At 45.8% G+C, this 22,526-nt stretch overlaps 2 protein-coding genes across 2 annotated transcripts in view; one reads left to right on the top strand and one right to left on the bottom strand.

Annotated features, from left to right (window-relative positions):
- The window catches only part of lrch4 (leucine-rich repeats and calponin homology (CH) domain containing 4), a 310,321-nt gene that overhangs the window by 250,127 nt on the left and 37,668 nt on the right, over positions 1 to 22,526 (bottom strand). The window lies entirely within an intron of this gene.
- On the top strand, positions 10,823 to 21,318 carry faah2b (fatty acid amide hydrolase 2b). Its single transcript, XM_030337847.1, has 11 exons — positions 10,823 to 11,005; positions 11,567 to 11,649; positions 12,374 to 12,510; positions 14,895 to 15,104; positions 15,447 to 15,566; positions 16,485 to 16,620; positions 17,210 to 17,327; positions 17,861 to 17,980; positions 18,664 to 18,775; positions 19,428 to 19,616; positions 20,112 to 21,318. Exons 1-11 carry the CDS (start codon positions 10,823 to 10,825, stop codon positions 20,285 to 20,287), a joined length of 1,584 nt encoding a protein of 527 aa, XP_030193707.1. The 3' UTR covers positions 20,288 to 21,318.

Here is a 22,526-nt window from a genome sequence, read left to right as displayed (position 1 = left end):
AAGCGTTAAAGACTGATCAAGAGATCAAGCGTCTGATTGAGTGAGCCTGGAATTGGAACAGGTCCTCCAGCAGGCTTATTCTCAAAGTACCATGCTGCATTTATTCATGTTCATTCAAAGGAATGTCATTTTGGATTATTCCGCTTTGATAATGGCCTCTTTTGTGTCTTATCCCGATGTGTGTCAATGGAACATTTGTTTTTTAACAAATTAATTAATTTATTTGTATATGTGACACTGCTCTAGATTGTGTGTGTGTGTGTGTGTGTCTGTGTCTGTGTGGAGATTGCACGTGTGTATTTGTGCACGTGTGTATGTCTGTATGTTTGTGCATGTGTTTGTGCACGTGTGTTTGTCTGCGTGTGTGTGTCCCCTGTGCATCCCTGTGCTGAAAAGGTGAGATAATCCTTCTATCTAAATCAATACCAGCCTCTCTCCCACATTCTGCCAGCTCTCACTACCACAGCTCTCCCAGCATGACAGAGCAAAGAATTATAAAAAAATAAAACGTTTGCTCTGATCAATACCCTCTATTGTGCGCCGAATCGAGGCCCATCTGGGAGACACTGAGGCCTCCCCACACGCACAGACACACACATGCCTTTCAGGCCCCCCTTCGTTGGGCTACGTCTGTATAACACCCCCTCCTCTTCGAGTACCTCCTTGGTTTTTATTTTCTTTAAAGACATGCCAATCTTCGTGTACTGTCCTCGCTCCTGGTGTTGGAAGTCATCGATCGATTGGAAATTCAGGGGTAGACTTCGGTGTTCGTCCCAAATTGGACCTAACGCTCGCAATTTGAGAGTAGAATCGATGCAGCACTCGCTACACCACCACTATCACCACAAAATAGTTATCCCGAGATACAGGCACGCCGAAGTCAAGGACAATGTACTCGATGTTGGCAACTCAGTGCAACAACAACAACCATATAAATCAATACTAAAATCACACACAGCCTGACCGAAGTACAAATTTGAATCCCAAAGTGACGACATATTATTTTCAACCCTGCTCGGAAAACCTTCCTCAAAAGCCTTCTTCTGTGCACGACCATCGGTTCGACCACACCCCAGTACCTTTCATCAAGTGGTTTAGAATCCAGGAATGAATTGCTTCTTGTGTAAAGTTAAACAGAATCAGGCGCATGTGTGTCCAATTTGGTGCCTGAATCCATCCTGCAAAAATCTATAGCCCCAACCCCTTCCCCCATCACCACCACTACCAACACCCCCCCCCCCCCCCCCCCCCCCCCCCCCCACCCAACCTCCTGCACCATCCGTCCCCCAGCTGACTCTCTCTTCCCTGGTACAAGAGCCTGCATGCCCCCACCTCATTACCAACCCCTGACCAGCACCGCACTGCCTGGCCCAGGGGCCGCATGGGGGGCCGGAGCGACCCAGGCAGGGGGTCTGGGTTAGAGGGGGGCAAGTAGCGGTGTTGGGGGGGGGGGGGGGGGTTGGAGGCTCTAATTGGGTTGGAGTGCACCAGCTGTTTCACATGCCCGCTCATCCCCAGAGGAGCTGGGGAGCGGGGGGGGGGGGGGGATACCACATGGTCATCCCCTCCCCCCTCACACACACACAAACACACACACACACACACACACACACACACACACACACACACACACTCACACACACACACACACACATCCTCCAGCCCTTCCGCTCCTGCCAAAGTGGATGAAGATGCCTGCTGAAGAGATCACTGGTCATGATGATGGTGTTGCTGCTACACACACACACACACACACACACACACACACACACAATTATACACACACACACCACACACACGTGCATACACAAACACACACACACACACACACGCACACGATGTGGTGAAGATGACAGTGACCGGAGCATACTCACAAATGGAGGAAAATCAAAAGAATAAATGCATATTTACATCAAGCACACACACACACACACACACACACACACACACACACACACAGACACACACACCTTAGCCCCGAGAGACCCACTTCAGCCGAGCCCCCCAGGGCCATAGAGGGGTCTGTAAAGTAAATACTCCCCCCTCCTCTTCCCGCCCCATTAGAGAATAGTAAAGTTAATCAGTATCCACTAGGAGATTAGTTTACTTAAACCAGATAGGCTCTTTGTTTCATGATCTGATTAAAGAGCAAATGAATTGCCTGTTAGTCCGACATGCATCAGATCCGCTTTTATTTTACAAATCTCTAAGCTTTTGTTCAGGAGAAGGGAGATTGGATTGAACGGATCCGAGCTACCGGAGAAGGCCTCCATCCCAAATCCTGCTCCACCTTCTCTTACTCTATGTTGGAGTAGAAAAGCATAAATTGTGCTGGTATGGGAATAATTAACTGCAGTAAGCTAGTTGTGGGTGAGTTATCTGGAACACGATAAGAGCAAAGAAGCAGGGAATCATTAGGTGTTTTGCGTTTGTGTGTGTGTCTTGCTCTCCCGCATGCGCGTGCGTGATTGTGAAAGGGAGAGTATCGGGCCCAGCTGCCCGTAGATATAATAGAATAGAATAGAATAGAATAGAATAGAAAGCTTTATTGTCTAACCATACTAACTATAATCTGACCAGATCTGAAATTTACATCAGGGCATGTATTCGAGAAAGCGATTAAGATGCCATTAAACTTGCCGGACGAACACAATAAATTCCAATGTAAGAGAAGATAGGCTATCAATATGAGGCCTAAGGTTATTTGTTCAATAGGTTACATGTAATACCTTCCATGTCCTACAGAGGTCCTCAGTGCGCCCCCTCTGGAGCAGACTATCTGCATTCCGCGGCATTGTAGTCAACTGCTTTTGCAATTAGTGAATCAGGAGGTCTACTTTCAGTGTAACGAATGAGAGTAAATCAATTGGCATTCCGAAATTGTGTTAGTTATGTTTGGTGTTTCTGAGTTTGGAACTCTTTTCTGTCTCTTTTTATGACCACGTGACAATAAAATAGGTTGTTGATACTCGTCTTGACACGCAAAGTTCCCCTGATTTCCAGAAATCTTTACGCCTGTCTCGGCACGTCCCGAAGTTTTTCCTCTGCCTGAGGCTCGTTAAGTGGTTTCAATTTACAACTGGGGATTGAGATGTCTCTGTCTCCACATTCTTAAGACCTCCTAAACCAGAATTATAATAGACCTAATCTACAAACATTGGAATTTTTGGTTGTTTCCAAATTAATCTTTGCTTTCTTAATGGGTATGATGGTAGTACCTTAATTATTATTCCATCTCATAAAATATATAATCACACAAGACATGAATGGCCTGTGGGGCATAAAAAGTGATGATAATATAATGATGTTGAGGCTGATAGTTATAACAATAAAGTTTTCTGACGACTCTGTCATCGTGTTTCGTGTGTATATTCAAGGACTGGTACACAAATAAAATATTACACAAATAGAAGCACAATCAGAACAGAGATCTCGGCACTTTGATTAAGGACATGGACAAGGCGCAAGCTTCATTAGGATGTTTTCTGTAGAAAACCCATTCCCATGTTCTTTTATTGTAGGCTTCAACGTTTTGGGTGAACATTTAGTAAACCAGTTTTGTTGAACGGGGCCTCACATTCATCTTCGTAAGCAGGTACGGGACACTTTCCCTCAAAAATAGAAACAGATTGCGAGGCAATGTCAACGTATGGTGCAAAATTGCCAGCGGAACCTGGAATGACCCTCCCCATTCAAGTGTAGGACTTTGATGAAAGCCCGGTCAATCTCGGCTGATCCTAGCCCCCCGCAAGCGTTCTAATGCTTCTGTCTGGACCCAGACACAATCTGGCCAAGGGGTAGGACCAATAAACCTAAAACAGATTTTCCCTGCTGCCATTTACCTTTTAAATAACTCAATATGTATTTGGTATTGTACTTATACTTAATTGTTTGTCCGTTGGTGGTGGGATTACTGCTGGCTATACTACATTGCCCCTCTGTGAAAACCAGTGGGCACCAATTCCACCAATCAGGGACAAGATACACGAAGTGTCATCAATACAGTACACGCACTACCCTTTTGAGCGTCTGTCTGAAGATGATATGGCTGTAGGAGCAACTGTAGTGTAGTGTACCCCTTTTACAAGAAAGGTTTTCAGAGGTAAAGGTAGGCCTATACACCAAGATATGTTAATTGGTGTTTATCTGTTTAGCCCAGATTCAGACGAGTTGTTTAGTCAAGATTCAATATCCTTTGACTGCATCTATGAACTTGCAGCGCAATACCCCCTCTCCTGTCCATGTGAGGGGAATGCACTTAATTACTTTTCAACGATTTCCGATGCGTTTAGAATCTTTTTGAGTGCAATTGAATGGATGCGGCCTATCGACATGCACATGCTAACCCAGCGATCTCCCCTTCTGGACGCTGATGAAGGATGAATTGTAAGAAAATAGGGATTTCGCTTGCACGGATTGATGAGGCTTTATGTCAGAGAGAAAAATAGCTTACTGAGATGCCAGAGAACATAATATCCGTCATGTGACTGGGCAGATTCTGCAACGCATCCTAGATGCATCCTTTGAAAACGGCTGCACAAAGAATATGCGTCATGTCGCTTATAGTAGCAGACATCTGCTACAGGTCTTTATGAGACTCAAAAATAACTCTTATATCTATTCGATTACCAGGATGGACGTATGGATTGATTGATTCCGGGGAGGTTAGCAAACTAGGAACTGGCTAGACAGTAATGCAATGGTAGAAATGTGTTAGGCTATTTGTGTAGGCCTATCTATTTATAATCATTTCAAGTTACCTTGTAGTATATTTTCTACGCAAGTTTCAACTTGAAGCAAGTTGTAACAACGAAACTCACTAGATTTCATAACAACTCTTGAAGTGTGTTAAACTGAAATATATATTTCGAAGTGTAGCAGACACGTGTGATAAGATGGCTAAGAAAACGAGAGATCTCCAACTCCAAAGCTGTTGTATAGGCGAGACGGGGCCTATACATAGAAAGATAAGATCCAAATGCACCTACATGCACAGCAGGCGATGCTTGCAAGGCGGCGGCATGGATCCTCCACTAACCCACTGACCTGCATTGCAGTGCAGCCCGTTTTCTCTTCTACGTGCTCAGAATCTAATGGCGTTTTTTGAGCGACAGCGAGACGTTGTTGCTCAAAACCTGGGTAGATGACGCCACCAAGTGTCTAAATAAAGTATACGCGGAAGGGAAAAGTGCATATACAATTCTGGTCATTCCAGAATTGGAGGACAATTTAGGCATCAACACTTTATAAAAATGTACCCTTTATTTTATAATTTACCGTTATGTATTTAAGAAAAACAGGTAATAAACCATCAAATAATTTGATTCTTCCAGCTCAGGCATCAAAGATACACTTTTTATGAGATGTTTTATTTGTTGTGTGCTATGTTTGGCGGAACCCTGTTACGAATAGTCAGGAACCTGAAAAAAGTATATTTTAAAATATTGTTTAATAAATCCTTTACCATTAAGTAAAGGAAGTCACCTTCAAATTGAATACTCGTTTAATTTCAGATAAGACTTGACTTATATTAATTTAATAATTAATCATTTAACTTTTCAATAGTCACACGTTTTTTTTTACTCATTTCAGTATTTATTTTCAAATATTTGCTCAAATACATTATGCATATAATCATTCAAACTATTAAAAGGACAATAGGTTAAACCCTTGTGAGCTGAGAAAATAATTTAAGATTATTTCAATAAAAATGATATGGTAACAGGGTTGAAATTAGAGTAACAGGGTTGCGCAAAGTAAACGGTTGATTTTATATACCGTTTCGATGAAGGATCAACAGGATGAGTAGGAATGATAAAAAAAATAAACATTTCATCAAGACCACAAACTGGATCTGATCAAATATTCAAGGGACAAAAATAATAAAATATATATATATAAAAATAGTCATATTACAGTAGGCCAACAACCTGGCATTAAAATGAATAAGCATATCAAAAATAGTCATGAACTGATCAATATTTTAAAAAGCTGATGTTATAATGATCAGATTTAATTTTTGTGGCTGGCCAGAGTATCGCATACCTCTCTTGCGATGGCCATGTGGTGTGAGGTAACGTTCTCTGGGGGAGGAATGAGGGTCAGCTCTTCCTCAAAGGGATACCAATGGAGATCTTCCCTCAACAGCCAGAAAAAACGGTTTTCCCCCACTCTATGCATACATTTCACCTGGCAATGGGTCTCATTCACCTCTTGGATGATCCCTGGGTAGATGGTGTGGTCGTACACCAGGGCACACCATTTCCCCACAACCTCTGGACTGTGCCACTCCACCTCTTCTGGTGTGCTGTATATGGGGTCTTCTGTGTGGTCATCTGTGGGATTAAAACTGAAGCACTTTGTTTTTTGGCAATCACACTCCAGATTCCCTGTTGCCGAACACATGCAACTGTCACGGTAGATCATTTTCACAGGAGCCTCATTGTGGACGGTACAGCTGGAAGGTCAGCTGGCATTTTTTCACTGCATCCTCCACAGCTTGCTCCTGAATATAAAACAATTTCACCTTTGATTGTCCCTCACTCAGAGCTTGGTACATGGACAATGCCGTGGTTGTCACATCCGGGAATCTCTCTCGGATTTCCCTCAGGATGGGCTCCAGGTGTTGCCATATGGCAGGTGGTCCCTTCAGTCTGGATGCCGATGCAGTGCAAAAGGAGGTAGGGGCAGATGCCCCCCCCCCCCCCCCCACATAGTAAACCCCAGTTTGCAAAGTGGCCTATTGGTGTGATGCACCAAAATGGACAGCTTGTACTTCAGCGCTGTACTTGCAGCCGTAGTTCTCTGAGAAGTCAATATGGACTGCACATTAATTTGCAGGGAGGTTCAGCTTCAGGGCATGTGAGAAAGCATATTGCTGCCTGATGTTAAAGAGATGGCGCCTGAACTTCTGGAGCAAAATGGCAAACGTTTCCACCAGCTCTTCTTGGGAGCATTCAAATTCTCTCTTCAAAGTGATCTTTGAGGCTGCTCCAGGATCATTTTTGTGCTCTTTGTCCACAGTGGCCCACTGAAGGTAGGAGACACGATCGGTGGCTCTGTAGTGGCTTGTGAGTGCATAGGTATTATTGCTGCATTCCTCACATTCCCCATACATACATTGCTTGCTTGTGGTGTCACACGTGATGGCTTGTGTCAGACTCTCCAAATTGGATGCGTCGATGATGTGCATCTGGTGAAGCTTTTTGGCAATAAAGCCTAGACTTTCATGTTGTTTGCACATGCATCTTTCACGATCTGCCAATGTTGAATGCTGTAAGGGATCCTGATATTTAAGTTCCTGTTTTTTCAGCAACATGTGTTTTTTTTTTTTTATTTACATTTTGTAGGTCAGTTGGTGGTGTCATGTGCTTTTCTGTTTGTTTTGGATGCAATGTACTTTCAACTCCACCCTGCTACTTCCTGCTTTTCTTTGGATTGCTGAGATCCCCTGAGTTTGTGAATACACCTGTTGCTAATGTGTTTTGATTGGTTTGTGGCTACTTAAGCTCAGTGTGCCCTTTCAGTCTCTGTCGGATCGTGCCTGTATGATACCTGTGCCTTGCTGGGAATAAACTCAGAGAAAGTCTTTGAAACCAAGCCTTCTGTCTGCCATTGGATCCTTTTCTACCGAAAGCCTAACAAATGCACAACCCAGTAGGGGCGAAATGTGCAGAACAGTGAGTGAGATAGACGGAGGTTGGTCTGCTCAGCCAGGAACTTCAAATGGAGGCTCTTCATTGAATCCCCCAGTAATCTTTTCTGCATTTTATTATTTTCTTTTGTCACGTTTGCTTTTTTCCAGTTGTGATCCTGCTGACATCATCACGTGAAAAGAACAATCTCACCGCTGATATCTGCGTGGCAACAATCCCCTCATGTTTCTTCCTCTGGTACCTATGGGATGTGCCCGAGATTTCCCGAAGCAACTTGTTGACTTTGGATCTTGGAGATGGATGGTCCTCTTTTGATTGTTGGAGCCGCTTTCTGTAGAAACGTATGAACATAAATATATTGTCACTTAACCATTTAATCTGCAGCAAAATAGACATTGCCAGCCATAAATACTTTCATTATTGATTTCACAGTAGTAACTTATTTGAGGGGACGGTAGTTACCCAGTAATTAATACACGTATGTAGGCAGTACTAGCGATACATGGTGCATGCAGTGGTACTCGATAGTCATAGCAAACATCAAATTGATAGCTACAATACTGTTTCATTATCGAAAAATGGATATCTTTTGATTTGTAATAATTAAGGATTACACCTATCAAGTAAAAGTGATGCCTATTTCACTGTTCGTTGTACAGATACAGTTCCTTTACCTTTCTTTACATATCCTTATGATCTGTGCTTACACTCACTTGCATTCCTCGATAACCTAAATTTATGTCCTGACTTAGAAGTCCAAGGTTGAGAGCTGACTGGATATTCTGGCCTGACTCGAATTTCTGGCCTGGCTGGACCTCTGGCCTCCTTCCACCTTTTTCGCTGGGCACGCAGCACTCTCACTGCAGTCTTTTTGCTTTTTCGCTTTTTCTTCTTCCCTGTTTCTACATCTTTCCCCCACTTTTCTTTCTCTTTTTCTAAGTACTGCTGTCTCCTCTGTTCATCAGCATCACGCCTGGCATGGTAGCGCCTCTGCTTTGCAGCAGCGCTCAATGGTGGGCAAGAACTCTGTAGAAATCGATAAAAAAATTTAAAAATGTCCCACCTATTTTAAATGATCTGAACATGATTTAAACACAGTCGAGGTCATTTTGAGTTAATAATCTCATCCAGGTTGTTGTCGCAACCTTAACATGCTTAGGGGCCACTCACACTAGGGCCGCGGCCCCGTGCCCGAGCTCATTTGCATACTAAAGTCTAGAACGTTTGGCTAGTGTGACCACGGCATCCGTATTCCAGCACGGAACAGCCCCTTGGCCACGGCACACTTGGAAGAGGTGTGCCGTGGCCAAAGTACAGATGCTAATGAGATGACACTCGCGGATATGCGCGGATACGCAACATGAGCTGGATGACGTAGTCCTTGCGCGACCCTTCTTTCTTTATAGGTCCATGCCCTTCTTCCCCACAACAATCATTTTAAACAATGGCGGCAAGCGGTTCACGAGTGAGTTTACGTTGGTGCCATAGTGAAGTTGAGTGTTTACTTGACGCATGTTTATTTATCGTATTACGACGTGATGACGTTTGTATGAAGGAGCAATCATGCCCAGGCCACAGCCTTTAGGAGCAGTGTGACCACGGGCCAGCGGGGGGAGTGGGGAGGGGGGGAATCGTGCTGAATCTTCCTGCAGCACGGAACAGGCAAACGGCCCTAGTGTGAGTGGCCCCTTAGGCTACCTGGTGGCAATAAAAAAAAATAAAAAAAAGGCAATTTATATTCTGGAAAATATGGTAATACATTTAAAACATGTAGATCATGCTAAATAATGCATAGACATTTAATTTTACTATAGATAATATATTGTCCCTTCTGAGTGACCTGAAGGAGATGCAACCCTGTTACTGTAGTGCAACCCCTGTTACTCTAATTACAGTAACAGGGTTGCAAGTAACAGGGTTGCAAATCAATGCTAATTTTAGCTTTTTCTCAGGAATAGATGCTAGCTGTGGAATGTGATGTTACTGTCAAGGTCAAGGACAAACTTAAGTTATATGAATACAGAAAGAAAACTTGAAATTAATTTGTCTTATTTTGATCATATGATTAACAGGGCTGCGTTGGTCATCAAGGCTGAAAAGATTGCGAAAATATGAAAAATAGAAGAAAGGATGTACCTTTGGTCTATCTGTGGTGCTAGCAAATGGTGTAATGATTTAATTTCCTCTGTCATGTGACTCACTGTTTTTTCTCTTCCACTGTCAGGCTAAATTGGTTTTGGGAACAGGGTTTCTCGCATGTTGTGGGACACAACTTCAGTGCATAATTACTATTATTTAAAATATGTTGATGATTCAACAGATTACTTTAACAATTACAAAAGACATGTATCAACAAAATCATACCAAAAAAAGTAGATTTATAACTTATTTTAACTGTTACATTTGACATGCAAGTTGGTCATCAAGAAGGTGGGACAAGAGAAAAGTGACATTTTAGGGGGGCTCGAGAGCTATTTGGTATTTTAAATAATATTTTTGAACCACTTTTTCTACAACTATATTTACATTTCGTCTAAGGACAAGTATAATTTATACAACAAGTGCATGTTTTAGTATTTTGTGCATGGATTATTTGAAATTTCATAGTAGGGACAGAAAATGTCCTCCAATTCTGGAATGTCCCCTGTGAATTATGTATGGAAAGTTATTTGTAATGATGGATTATGCGCAATATATATGATATTAATGGCACTGCTGTCATCGCTATGATATTGCCGGGTGTGCTGTATATTGGCTGCTTAATGGATTCTAACTATTATTTACATGTTATTGTGTTATTTTCTCTACTGCATTGATACAATTATTGATTTTAAGACGCATGTAAATTGAGCAATTATAACAATTACATTATTAAATCCCAATTATTTTCAATGCTCTGTTTGGCATGACCGAACTATAGGGAAAACTGAAGTTCCTATCGCAGTTCCAATAGGTCACGCATGATTCCCACAGCCTTGAAAAAGACAATCGATAACATCACATGGACTTCGCAAGATAACCCATTTCAGCTTTGGACTGTCCATATATAGCCTCGAATGCCGAAAGCCAGCGGTGTCCCCCGTTGCATGCTGGGAGATCAGCCCTGATGATTCGCAGGTGACGCTGCAAATAAAAGCCAGCGCTCCCTGTTGTCCGTGTGTAAGGAAATGGCGCTGTCCCTACTGGAGCGAGTACAGGCATGGCTGTTCAGGGCGCTCATGGGAGCCCTCTTTGGGCTTTTTCAGGCGCTTTCTTCCCGGACTTGTGACCGGAGGAAGCTTCCTCCTATTGAAAACCCGCTGCTGACCTTATCCGCGGTGCAGCTTGCGCGGAAAATTCGACGCAGAGAGGTCTGTCGGTTGAGGTCAAGGGACAATTCCGCGAGTGTGTGATGTGACAGTGCGCGGGTGTTGTGACTACGTGATCGTGGTGTGCCCGTCTTTCGGAATGTTCTTAGCCGTCGCTCAGAACGATTCGCTGATTGGCTCCGATCAAATTAACGCTCATGTTCTCCAGTATTCTATTTTTTTTTTCGGGACCGTTTGTAAAGTTGTTTGAACAATTCTTAGAAATGCATTCGGTGTCTACGCGATTTTTTTGGTGTTTACCATATGTTGACCTGCCAGAAAATCCAGACTCACTATAGTACTTGCAAGTCAGATTAAAGGTTTACAGATATAAAACCTGTGGAATGTAACCCAGGCGATTTTGAACTTCCATCCTAAACTTCTGCTGTATCGTATGCATTCATATTATTATAAGTACTAGTATACTAGTATTAGTACACACACACACACACACACACACACACACACACACACACACACACACACACACACACACACACACACACACACACACACACACAGAGAGGGGGAGAAAGACTCTGAACTGTTCCCCACTTTGTTCAGGTGACCAGTCTGGAGGTAGTGCAGGCGTACATTGACCGAATCCAGGAGGTCAACCCCCTCATCAACGCTATGGTCAAAGACCGGCAAGTACAAAACTCTTAGGGGGAGGATTGTTTAGTGGTTTTGCAGACCTTGGTCTGAGACAGTTCATACGTCTGTCCATGGTCAGAGTGAGCGAACGATCTCAACGCTGCACTGAGGACGTATTTGAATCTGCGCTTATCTTAACGCGCCATAATATTTGGGTCATAAATAAATGGAAATGCAATCATCCAATAATTTGCATTTTCAAAATATGCCCCGCCTTAAAGTGTTAAAAATTATAATGCATATGAGTGGGCGGGACAAATTCGACCCATAATAAACCAACTTATTATGACAGATAAAAAGTAGGCCTAATTGTGCTATTGCATTTAATTAGTCAACTTTAATTTGCAGAGGATTATTGTCGTAAAAAGCTTCCATACTCGACGGCAAGTTCCTGAAAATAAATAAATATATAAGCGCAAATGGCAATACCGCCACCTGCTGGGCGAACACTTGGACCACCTATTCCGGTGATCCGATGCCATGATGTGTGAACTGGCGCAAAAAGGAAATGTTGCTGAACGTAGCTACAGGTGTGAATAGTGAAAATCACTAGCGGTGCATGCAATGTTATTGAAGTCATTTACCAGGAACTATGTTTGAAAGGTGTGTCTCTCTCTCTCTCTCTCTCTCTCTCTCTCTCTCTCTCTCTCTCTCTCTCTCTCTCTCTCTCTCTCTCTCTCTCTCTCTCTCTCTCTCTCTCTCTCTCTCTCTCTCCAGGTTTGCGGCGGCCCTGCAGGAGGCCTCTCAGGTGGATAAGCTGATCGAGGAGGAGACCGGGGGGGAGGAGGTCCTGGCTGACCGCCTGCCCCTCCTGGGGGTCCCCCTCTCCGTCAAGGAGTCCTTCGCCCTGCAGGGTACGGGGCTTTGAGTGCATCTGCGGCCAGCCACCACATGAGAGAAGCCAATGCTATTGTTTATTAGCCACTGGCTAAAGGGCTGATTATGGTTCCACTAAGACGCGACGCAACGACCACCCAGACGCTTCGACCCAGTCGTGAACCTATTTTGGTTCTGCGTTGGGTTTTAGTGAGCGGACCAATCACAGCCCAGGGGTCTCATTTATAACCGTTGCGTACGCACAAAACGGGGCTGAAAGTTGCGTACGTGACTTTTCACGCCAAGGTTGTGATCTATAAAAAACCAACTTGACGGGAAAATGTGCGCAGCCCTAAGCAAACTCTGACCCATGCGTACGCATGGTTTGGAGGAAAAGGAGAATTGGCGACACAGACGGTGTGGTGGTGAACTGAAGTCAGACCGAAGAATTGCAGAGTGAGAAGAACGATTATGTTTTATCATCGCCCTTCATAAATTTAATTTCAACCCGTATAATGCGTTAAATCCTAATCTGAATAATTTAAATCCACTGCGTTATTTCTCAGTTATAACTCCAGAAATATCTCCTTAGAATAGAAATAAAAAGAAATTCTCTATATTTAATCCCGTCACTCCATACTGTCCACTAACGGCGCGACTGCATGGAATAAAGCATCTGTCCAACATGTGTCAATAACATAATATTTTTATGTGACACTGTAAACACCTGTAATCCTTAGCCCAAGTGAAGGAGTTCAAGTAGGCTACCTCGGGGTCTTGTTCGGGAGTGAGGGTATGGAGCGTGAGATTGGCCGGAAAATCGGAGCAGCCGGGGCGGTATTGCGTTCGCTTTACCGCACCGTTGTAACGAAAAGAGAGCTGAGCCGCAAGGCAAAGCTCTCGATCTACCGGTCGATCTTCGTTCCTATCCTCACCTATGGTCATGACTCATGAGGGCTGGGTGATGACCGAAAGGACGAGATCGCGGGTACAAGCGGCCGAGATGAGTTCTCTCAGAAGGGTGGCTGGCGTCTCCCTTAGGGATAGGGTGAGTAGCTCAGCCATCAGTGAGGAACTCGGATTAGAGCCGCTGCTCCTTTACTTAGAAAGGAGTCAGCTGAGGTGGTTCGGGCATCTGGTAAGGATGCCCACTGGGCGCCTTCCTTGGGAGGTGTTTCAGGCACGTCCAGTGGGGAGGAGACCTCGGGGAAGAGGACTAGGTGGAGAGATTATATCTCAACACTGGCCTGGCAACGCCTCGGGATCCCCCCGTCAGAGCTGGTCAATGTGGCCCGGGAAGGGGAAGTCTGGGGCCCCCTGCTTGAGCTGCCCCCCCCGCGACCCGACCCCGGATAAGCGGACGAAAATGAGATGAGATGAGACTGTAAACACATAATCAAATGTCAATTAAATCCCAAGTGTTAAAAACCAAGCCACACTCCTCATCACAATCGTTGTCCGTTACTCTTGATGCTTTTCATGACAAATCAGCCATTAAAAAGGGGTTATGTTCAAGAACATTTTACGTGGGTGATTACAAACTGATTATCCTAGGCGTTCTCGTCAGTCTTATTACCGTAACCCTATAAATACAGAGGTGAGCGCCGTGGTAATGCTGCACCATATGGCACTTCTGGCGGACCATGCAAATGGCAGGAATCGGAGGGAGAGGGTATTTAGGGACCATAACGATTTATTGGTAGGCTAGATAAAAATATGTAACTCTATGTCAGACCACTTCTTTTTTTAATTATGGGACAGTGCGCTCCGTGCTACTGACAGAGTTCACTGCTGCAGCAACATGTTGCCACTCACTCTGCTTTTTGTTGTTGGCGATCCCAATCCCGTGACCGCCGAACAAAACTACCTTTCGGGCCTCCATCTCACCCACAAGTGTCTCCACTTCAACCTCCGTGAAATTTCGCTTTTTTGATTTTCTCAGTACTTCTGCCATTGTTTCCAACAAGACATAATACCGGCATCTGAGTCTGTTTTATATGCAGATCGCATTCATGAGGTCATTTGCATTGACCATTTATGGTTAAAAAGGGGCGTGTAGAGGGCGGAACGTGAAGCTGATTCAGCTGCGCACAATTGTAGTCAGTATGTGATTTATAAAGCAAAGATTGCGTACAGGTGTGCGTACGCAGTGTTTTATAAATCCGAATATTTTTTGGCGCACGCAAAACTTGGCTTCTGGGCGTACGCACATTTTTAGTAACGATCCCACGCACAGTTTTATAAATGAGACCCCAGAGCTGCGTCGCCTCAACAGAAGGTTAACATTTTGTGAGACGCACGTCAGGCCCTTGCGGTGGACGCAAGGAGGGTCCGCAATTAAGTATAGGGTCCGTAAACCCCCTTGCGTTGCGTCGACGTGGAGCCATAATGAGCCCTTAACAGAGTGGGTCCCCCCCCCCAGGCATGCCCCAGACCACGGGGCTGGTGTCCCGGCGCGGGGTGGTGGCGGTCGTGGACGCCCCCCCCGTGGCCCTGCTGAAGCGGGCGGGGGCCATCCCCCTGGGGGTGACCAACACCAGCGAGCTCTGCATGTGGTCCGAGTCGCACAACCACCTGTACGGCATCACCAGGAACCCCTACGACCTGGAGAGGGTCCCGGGGGGCAGCTCAGGTCTGTGCACACGCACGCTTCAACATGTTTGCGCACACACACACACACACACACACACACACACACACACACACACTTGAAGAGTAAGGTGTGAAACCTTACTCTTCACACAAACATACACTTACCCACACACACACACACACACACACACATTAAAGCCTACTCTTGACACACTTACCCTCAAACATACATGCATGCTGAAATAAACACACCTAAACGAATCCTGCACATCCTTGATCCGGGGATCGAGACGGCGCAGGCACCACTCTACCGATGTTACATGCAACAGAGATGAGGTCTCCAATAAGAACCACCCCTCTCTTGCTGTGTGTGACCCGTCAGGAGGTGAGGGCAGTCTGCTGGCATCGGCCGGGGCCGTGATCGGGGTGGGCTCGGACATCGGAGGCAGTATTCGTATGCCCTGCTTCTTCAACGGCATATTCGGCCATAAAACCACTTCAGGTGAGGGTGCACCACACACACTTGCATACTGTGTGTGTTCATGTAGAAGCTGATTTCACACATTTCTACCCGCTAATGGGATGATAAAGTGGCCTTCATCTCACCCGGAAGCTCTTCATTCTTTAAATGTCTTGCACGCACACATTCATGAATACATGCAAAAACGTACATGCATGCACGCACACACAACCACACACATTTGTTGGATTATTTACAACGCAGTTGCTCCTACTCCTTACCTAGGTTTTGAAAGGATTACATCGTCATAGCGTAATCAATGCTGAATGTTTACAATGTCAGAGTGCCTCATGAGCTCAGCTACTACTTCAGGAAGCAGATCCTAATCCCCTTTTTAAATGTTAGGATATTAAGGTATGGCATCAAACTAAAACATCTATCCACCTAACTTTTGACTTAACACCAAAATGTCCACCATCGTCGTCAATAGTCAAGTAAAATAAGTATAAAACCCGGCACGTTGAGCGAACCACCTCCTCCCAAACAGGACACCATTTAGTTAGGAAAAGCCCAAAAAAAGGCATGTTTATTCCAAAAACATAAAAGTCTCTCAAAACACAATAACAAAAAAACCTGGGATGAATCAACGGTCCCATCCTTCGTGGGTGGAATCCCGTCACCCACGAGGACCGGTCTCTCCGTGCAGGAGCTCCAGGGCTGGGAGAGCCCCGAATGAGTGGAGAAGCGGGCTATTTAAGCCCTGCTTCTCCACTTGTTCCTCAGGTGCTCTCAATATCCTTAATTGGCCTGGGCCGGGTTGCCACAATGCAAGCACATAGAATCCCACAATTCAGGGCCTTCTCTCCGCGGACTCTACACCGGGGTCGTGACCTCTACCGGGGTCGTGACCTCTACCGGGGTCGTGACCTCTGCTCCTCTGCCCCCCTCCTCCTCGTCCAGGACTGGTGTCCAGCGACAACCAGCACCCGCCCGTCTCGGGCCGCTTCGAGGAGTACCTGAGCCTGGGGCCCATGTGCCGCTACGCCGAAGACCTTCTGCCCATGCTCCAGATCATGGCCGGACCCAACGCCCACAGGTAAGATCCGCCCGGCGACGACACCCCATTGGACGGCTCCGCTCAAACCTTTGGCCTCTAAAGGCAGAGCTTCGATTTTGATAATGGACGGCGCCACGATGCCAGAGGTTATAGCGCGACTTAATGGCGGCGCCGGTGTGAGTGCTTCGATTGGAAGCATGACCCGCTTATTCAGGTTATGACAAATACCACAACAAAAAACGTTGTGGTGGTTTGTATTTTGTGCAAAGTTTCAAAGGAAGTTCACCGCAGTGCTAGCACTACTCAACAGCATCAGGTGACTGCGTGGCGAGAGTCGGTGGGGGGGAATTAGGTAGGGTCAAATAGTGATTATGCATAATCTGCGTCTTCTCTAGAGCCGTTTGTCCATCCTGGGCTACTGTAGAAACATAGAGGTGGAAACCCTGCGGACTATGTGGAAGCGGACATGCTACTTGTTACGTTATATGCATGCTACTTGTATTTATTTAAAGTGTTTGTGTGTGTGTGTGTGTGTGTGTGTGTGTGTGTGTGTGTGTGTGTGTGTGTGTGTGTGTGTGTGTGTGTGTGTGTGTGTGTGTGTGTGTGTGTGTGTGCCCCCCCCATGCAGGCTGTCCCTCTCTGAAAAGGTGGACCTGAAGAAGTTGCGGTTCTTCACTGTCCCTCACGACGGCGGCTCAGTCATGACCTCGCCCGTGGACAGTCAGCTCCTCCAAGTTCAGAGACAGGTGTGTGTGTGTGTGTGTGTGGGGGGGCGTCAGGCGGCCCCTGCCAGGGGAACAACATTTAAGAGGCCATAAGATGTACTTTATTGATCCCAGAAGGAAAATGGCGGAAAAAGGGACGCATGCAATGACCGGGGAATCGTCAACTCACGGTGCAAGCTGATTTCCACTATATTTTCGAGGTTGTGTTTGTGTAACGTCCTGGTCAAACAGCCGTGTGTGTGTGATGACGACCCTGTGTGTTTGGAGTTCAGGCCTTGTGTTGTGGCACGGAAGGAGAATGGGGGGGGGGGGGAATGAATCTCTCTCTCTCTCTCTCTCTCTCTCTCTCTCTCTCTCTCTCTCTCTCTCTCTCTCTCTCTCTCTCTCTCTCTCTCTCTCTCTCTCTCTCTCTCTCTCTCTCTCTCTCTCCTTTTTTGCTTCCTCTCCATCTTCATCATGCTTCCGACTACCTGTCGCTCCCTACCCCACGGTGGGAGATGGGACACACACACACACACAGGGTAATAAGTTGGGGTGGTGGTCTCCCCCATCAGGTGGTGGAGCAGCTGGAGGCGGACCTGGGGGTCAAGGTGGAGGAAGTGATGTTCCACGAGCTGCGCTACGCCTTCCAGATCTGGGACACCTACATGGGCCTGCCGGACGACGAGGGGGCGGTAGGTCTGTCAGAGTGAGGTCAATGTATAAAGAACTACGGGACTCCTGCTCAGGAGACGTGCTTATGAACCATGTCATAAGCATGTCTTATGACATGCTTATGAACCATGTCATAAGCATGTCTTATGACATGCTTATGAACCATGTCGGAGCGCTGTTGCTTTTGGCTCAATTACGGTCGGCCATTTTATGACCTCATGACCTTTTCTCGCTGCTGAACTCAACTGCCTCGGAACGATCCTAACTCTCGGCGTGGCCCATGACAATATTTAGAGCATCATCTCAGCTTGTTTCGACCTGGGGTCGGTTCATGAGAGATCCCCCCTCACATACAGGTTTAAGGTTTTCACAATAGCGGAGAAGTACCAGTTAACATTGCAGTGCATAATGTCGCAAATCTTGTCTACTGAAGACATTGCAAGGAACGTTGAAAGTAGGAATCTGTGCTGGTGGGGTGGTTGTTTGGGCAGTTTGCAAGCATCTTAAGTAGCTCAGTAACCCCCCCCCCGCCCCCAAGACAAATCAGATTAGTCTTATGAATGGAATACAAAGGGAGTCATTCACCCTAGCCTGGCCAGCATTCCACTTATCTGAGATTTTGTTTCACAACTTGTGTGCAGCAGTGTTAAACTAATGAAATGGCAAACTGTGTGTGTGTGTGGGTGTGTGTGTGTGTGTGCAGCCTCCTCAACGGTTCGGTGATTTGCTGGGCACTCCTGGGCATCCCGTGTGGCCGGTGTGGGAGCTGGTGAAATGGATGGTGGGAAAATCAGATCACACCATGGCCGCAATCGGTACGGGATGAGCACGTTGATTATTTAGGATTTTAAGGACTTATTTTGTTAAATGTTCTTAGTCTATAAACTTAAACATGTTATGTGCATGACAGAAACGCTCCAGGCAGAAACAGACCATGACCTCATCATAAAACATGTATTGATTGAAGACTAACCAGAGACTTTACTGCTTCACACTTCGATTCTCTACTATATTGTTAATGCAGACTGTCGCCATCTTGACATCACTTGTATCTACGGAACCCGTAGTCAAATAACAGACCTTTATCAAAACACGCAGAACAGTTAAGCACATACACAAGTCCCATTACCGGACATGCCGATAGCGGATCACATTGCTTTATGTGCAGACATCAACCTCCAAGGTCCTGAACAACCAGGCTTCTGTTTTTCCTGCCGCAGCGGCGCTGGGAGGTCAAGTGAACGTCATGCATATACAATTGTATTACTACCAGACTTTTATTATCAGCAATCATAAGAGTTACACGTGGCTCTGACATTGTTTAAGGACAGTATTTTAACAAAGAGGGGAAACATCCTGTCTTGTGTATTGTTTTTGTCTTATTATTTTGCCATAGTGAATCATTATTGAATAATGTATTATATGTGCCTTTTTCGCGTGTGTGCGTGTGCGTGCGTGTCACCCCAGGCCTGGCCATGATTGAGAAGGCCCAGCCGGCGGCCGCCCCCGCCTCCATCCTGCGCCACAAGGAGAAGCTGCAGCGGGAGGTGGAGGAGCTGCTGGGGGCGGACGGGGTCCTGCTGTACCCCACCCACCCCAACGTGGCCCCCAAGCACCACCACCCGCTCTTCAGGCCCTTCGACTTTGCCTACACCGGCGAGTGCTTCTCAGACGTCTGACGTTGTTTGCGCCCGATGAACACAACCGTGTCCGGACAGACGTGTATCAACGTACTCCCATTGTTTATACTTTTTAAAGATGTTTTATTTCATTTTAGAGTGAGATAGAGTGGAAGGTACGGGAGATAGAGAGGAGGACATGCAGCATAGGCCCCCGGGCAGGATTCAAACCCGGGTGGCTGAGTTCAGACTATATGGTGCCCGCTCTACAGTGGAACCGGTCCTCTTTGTGTTGCTTTTCGTTGCCCATAAATCAGTGTTGGACAGTGAAGACAATGGGTTGAAAAAGAGCCCGGGAATCCAGTGTAGGTTGGAATGGATCGGGGGGGGGGGATCAACATGCACTCCTACGGAAACCGCGGTTCCTCGCACATAACGAGTTCTAAAACTCTTTATTTTATTTGGATGATTCATTTGTTCTGCGTAAAATAAGTCCACTGATTGTAGTTTGCGTCTGGGTTCTGCTCCGCAGGCATCATCAACATCCTGGGGCTGCCGGTGACCCAGGTCCCCCTGGGGCTGAGCCGGGAGGGTCTCCCCATGGGGGTACAGCTGATCGCGGGGAAGCTGCAGGACCGCCTCCCCCTGGCCCTGGCCCTCCACCTGGAGAGGTCCTTCGGTGGCTGGAGGGACCCGGGGGCCAAATGAAGACCGCACCGCTACCAGCAACACACAAATGTCTGGACGCACACAGTTGGAACTAGGTGTGTGTGTGTGTGTGTGTGTGTGTGTGTGTGTGTGTGTGTGTGTGTGTGTGTGTGTGTGTGTGTGTGTGTGTGTGTGTGTGTGTGTGTGTGTGTGTGTGTGTGTGTGTGTGTGTGTGTGTGTGTGTTTGGGGGGTTCCCTGCGATGCTCTCTCAGGGTCGCACAGTTGGATTTTAGATGGGAATGTAACTCACACGCCGTGGTGTAAACGTTGTACACTGAATAAATCAATCAGCACTATGAATGTCAACACGGATATAAGTCTGATTTGCACTCAGGGATGCAAGCACGTGTTGGGTGAGAAAAGAGAGCAACCCAAATTAGAAAAAGAAATCCAATGCTCTCAGAAATGAAGGGTTGAATAAATGCATGCTTTGGAAGTGTCTCCGCGATCACATATTGTGGTAATGTAGACTTTGTGATTGAGTAGAAGTGATTTTAGAAGTGATTTTTATTGTGTTCATCAATGTGGTTTAATTTACTTTGTATTTTTCCTTTATTTACTTTGATTCATGTTTATTTTAGAATTGGTCTGGTTAAGTTATGTTGCAGATTAATGAACCCAGTCAATGGTATAATAATGCCTGTTTTAAACAATTATTACAGAAATGCATGTCTTCGGATGTTGCCAATAGAAAGGAAATAGACTAAGTCATTTGAAGTTGGTGTTTTTTAGGCAGACGTCGTTTCAAAAAGTTAATTCTAATGACGTGCTGATATACAAAATCATTTAACGTGGAAAATGTATTAATAATGAAAGACTTTTTATGTGCGTCTTCGGGGCTGGCCTGTCAATCAGTCTCTACAAGCCATCGATTGGCCCGAACAGCAATTAAATATGCAAAACGGAGCAGTCCATTCAGTCCTTCCGTCTATTTCCTCTGAGCGCTGGGCTTCATTCCAAAACCTACATCCTACTCCTATTGGAAATCATGCCATGCGTGGTGTTGATATTAAATTGTTATCAGCTATAACTCTGGCTTTTGCGGTGGTTGATTGGTCCGATTCAACATGGATCTTCTACACTGCCGGTCACCCTGGGCTGGCCCAAGGTAGGCTTCTCTTCCTTGACTGAATAGGAGAGGTGTGATGGAGTCTGATTGGCAAAGGAAGAAACCGCAATACTCATATCATGTGTAACCTCCGAGAGAGCTGTTGGATAACCCTCTTGTGACCTCGGATCAAGACCTGCCAATGTTCTTTCAACCCTTATTGTAATTATGTCATGTATTTATAAATGTTAGGTCATATATATCCTCTGATCTTCTGAAACTCTGATGTTCAATTCAAGTAGATCTTCCGAGTAAATTGTAGTCGGCGTCTGGGTGGTGCAGCGGTAAGAGTTTTGGCTAACACTCTGTACACTCAGGTTCGAGGGATTAAGAATTTGCTCATCCTTTCTTGCTGAGCCTAGGTTCTGTTCACCGCTTAGACCCAGGGTTTAAGTCCCCTGATGGAGTAAGTACCTTAATTGATACCTCTTATTTCTAGACTGTGTGAATTGTAAAGTCAAGTATAACCTCCAAAACATCCTGATATGTGTCTTGGTGGTGTGGCGGTAAGGGCTGTGGGTTAACACTCTGCAGGTTCCGGTACGAGTCCCCACACACACACGGCTAATAAGAAGTTGACCTTCATGATGAGCTATCAGACACAATGTAGGTTCAGAACCAGGGTTTGAGTCCCCTGATGGAGTAAGTCTACTGATGGAGTAAATCTACTGATGGAGTAAGTCTCTTAATGGATACCTCTTATTTCTAGACTGTGTGAATTGTAAAGTCAAGTATAACCTCCAAAACATCAGGATCTGTGTCTTGGTGGTGTGGTGGTAAGGCTGGGGGTTAACACTCTGCATATGCAGGTAGACTAAGGTTCGAGTCCCCGCTCACACAGCCACCAAAGGTACCTTGGTGGCTGTAAAGTCAAGTATGACCTTTGGAAATGGTAAGCCACTAAGGTGGCTGTAAAGTCAACTATGACCACCACCAAGACGCCTTGGTGGTGAAGCGGTCAGGGCTGTCGGTTAACGCTCTGTAGACTAAGGTTCGAGTCCCCGCTCACATAGCCACCTGAGGTACCTTAATGGAAACATCTTATTTCTCTATCATGTGAATGGTAAAGTCAAGTATATCCTCAAAACATGCTCTGGTCAGCGTCTTGGTGGTGCAGCGGTCAGGGCTGA

The sequence above is a fragment of the Gadus morhua genome, chromosome 17, assembly GCF_902167405.1.
Source record: "Gadus morhua chromosome 17, gadMor3.0, whole genome shotgun sequence".
Taxonomy (NCBI): domain Eukaryota; kingdom Metazoa; phylum Chordata; class Actinopteri; order Gadiformes; family Gadidae; genus Gadus; species Gadus morhua.
The sequence above is the reverse complement of the archived record's forward strand: the minus strand, read 5'-3'. Positions and strand labels throughout refer to the sequence as shown.

Bases quoted from the DNA above. Each gene is read 5' to 3' on its own strand.
- faah2b (XM_030337847.1), top strand. From the start codon at position 10,823: ATGGCGCTGTCCCTACTGGAGCGAGTACAGGCATGGCTGTTCAGGGCG. The intron at 16,621-17,209 runs GTAAGATCCGCC...CCCCCCATGCAG, and splicing joins GCCGGACCCAACGCCCACAG to GCTGTCCCTCTCTGAAAAGG. The intron at 17,328-17,860 runs GTGTGTGTGTGT...CTCCCCCATCAG, and splicing joins TCCTCCAAGTTCAGAGACAG to GTGGTGGAGCAGCTGGAGGC.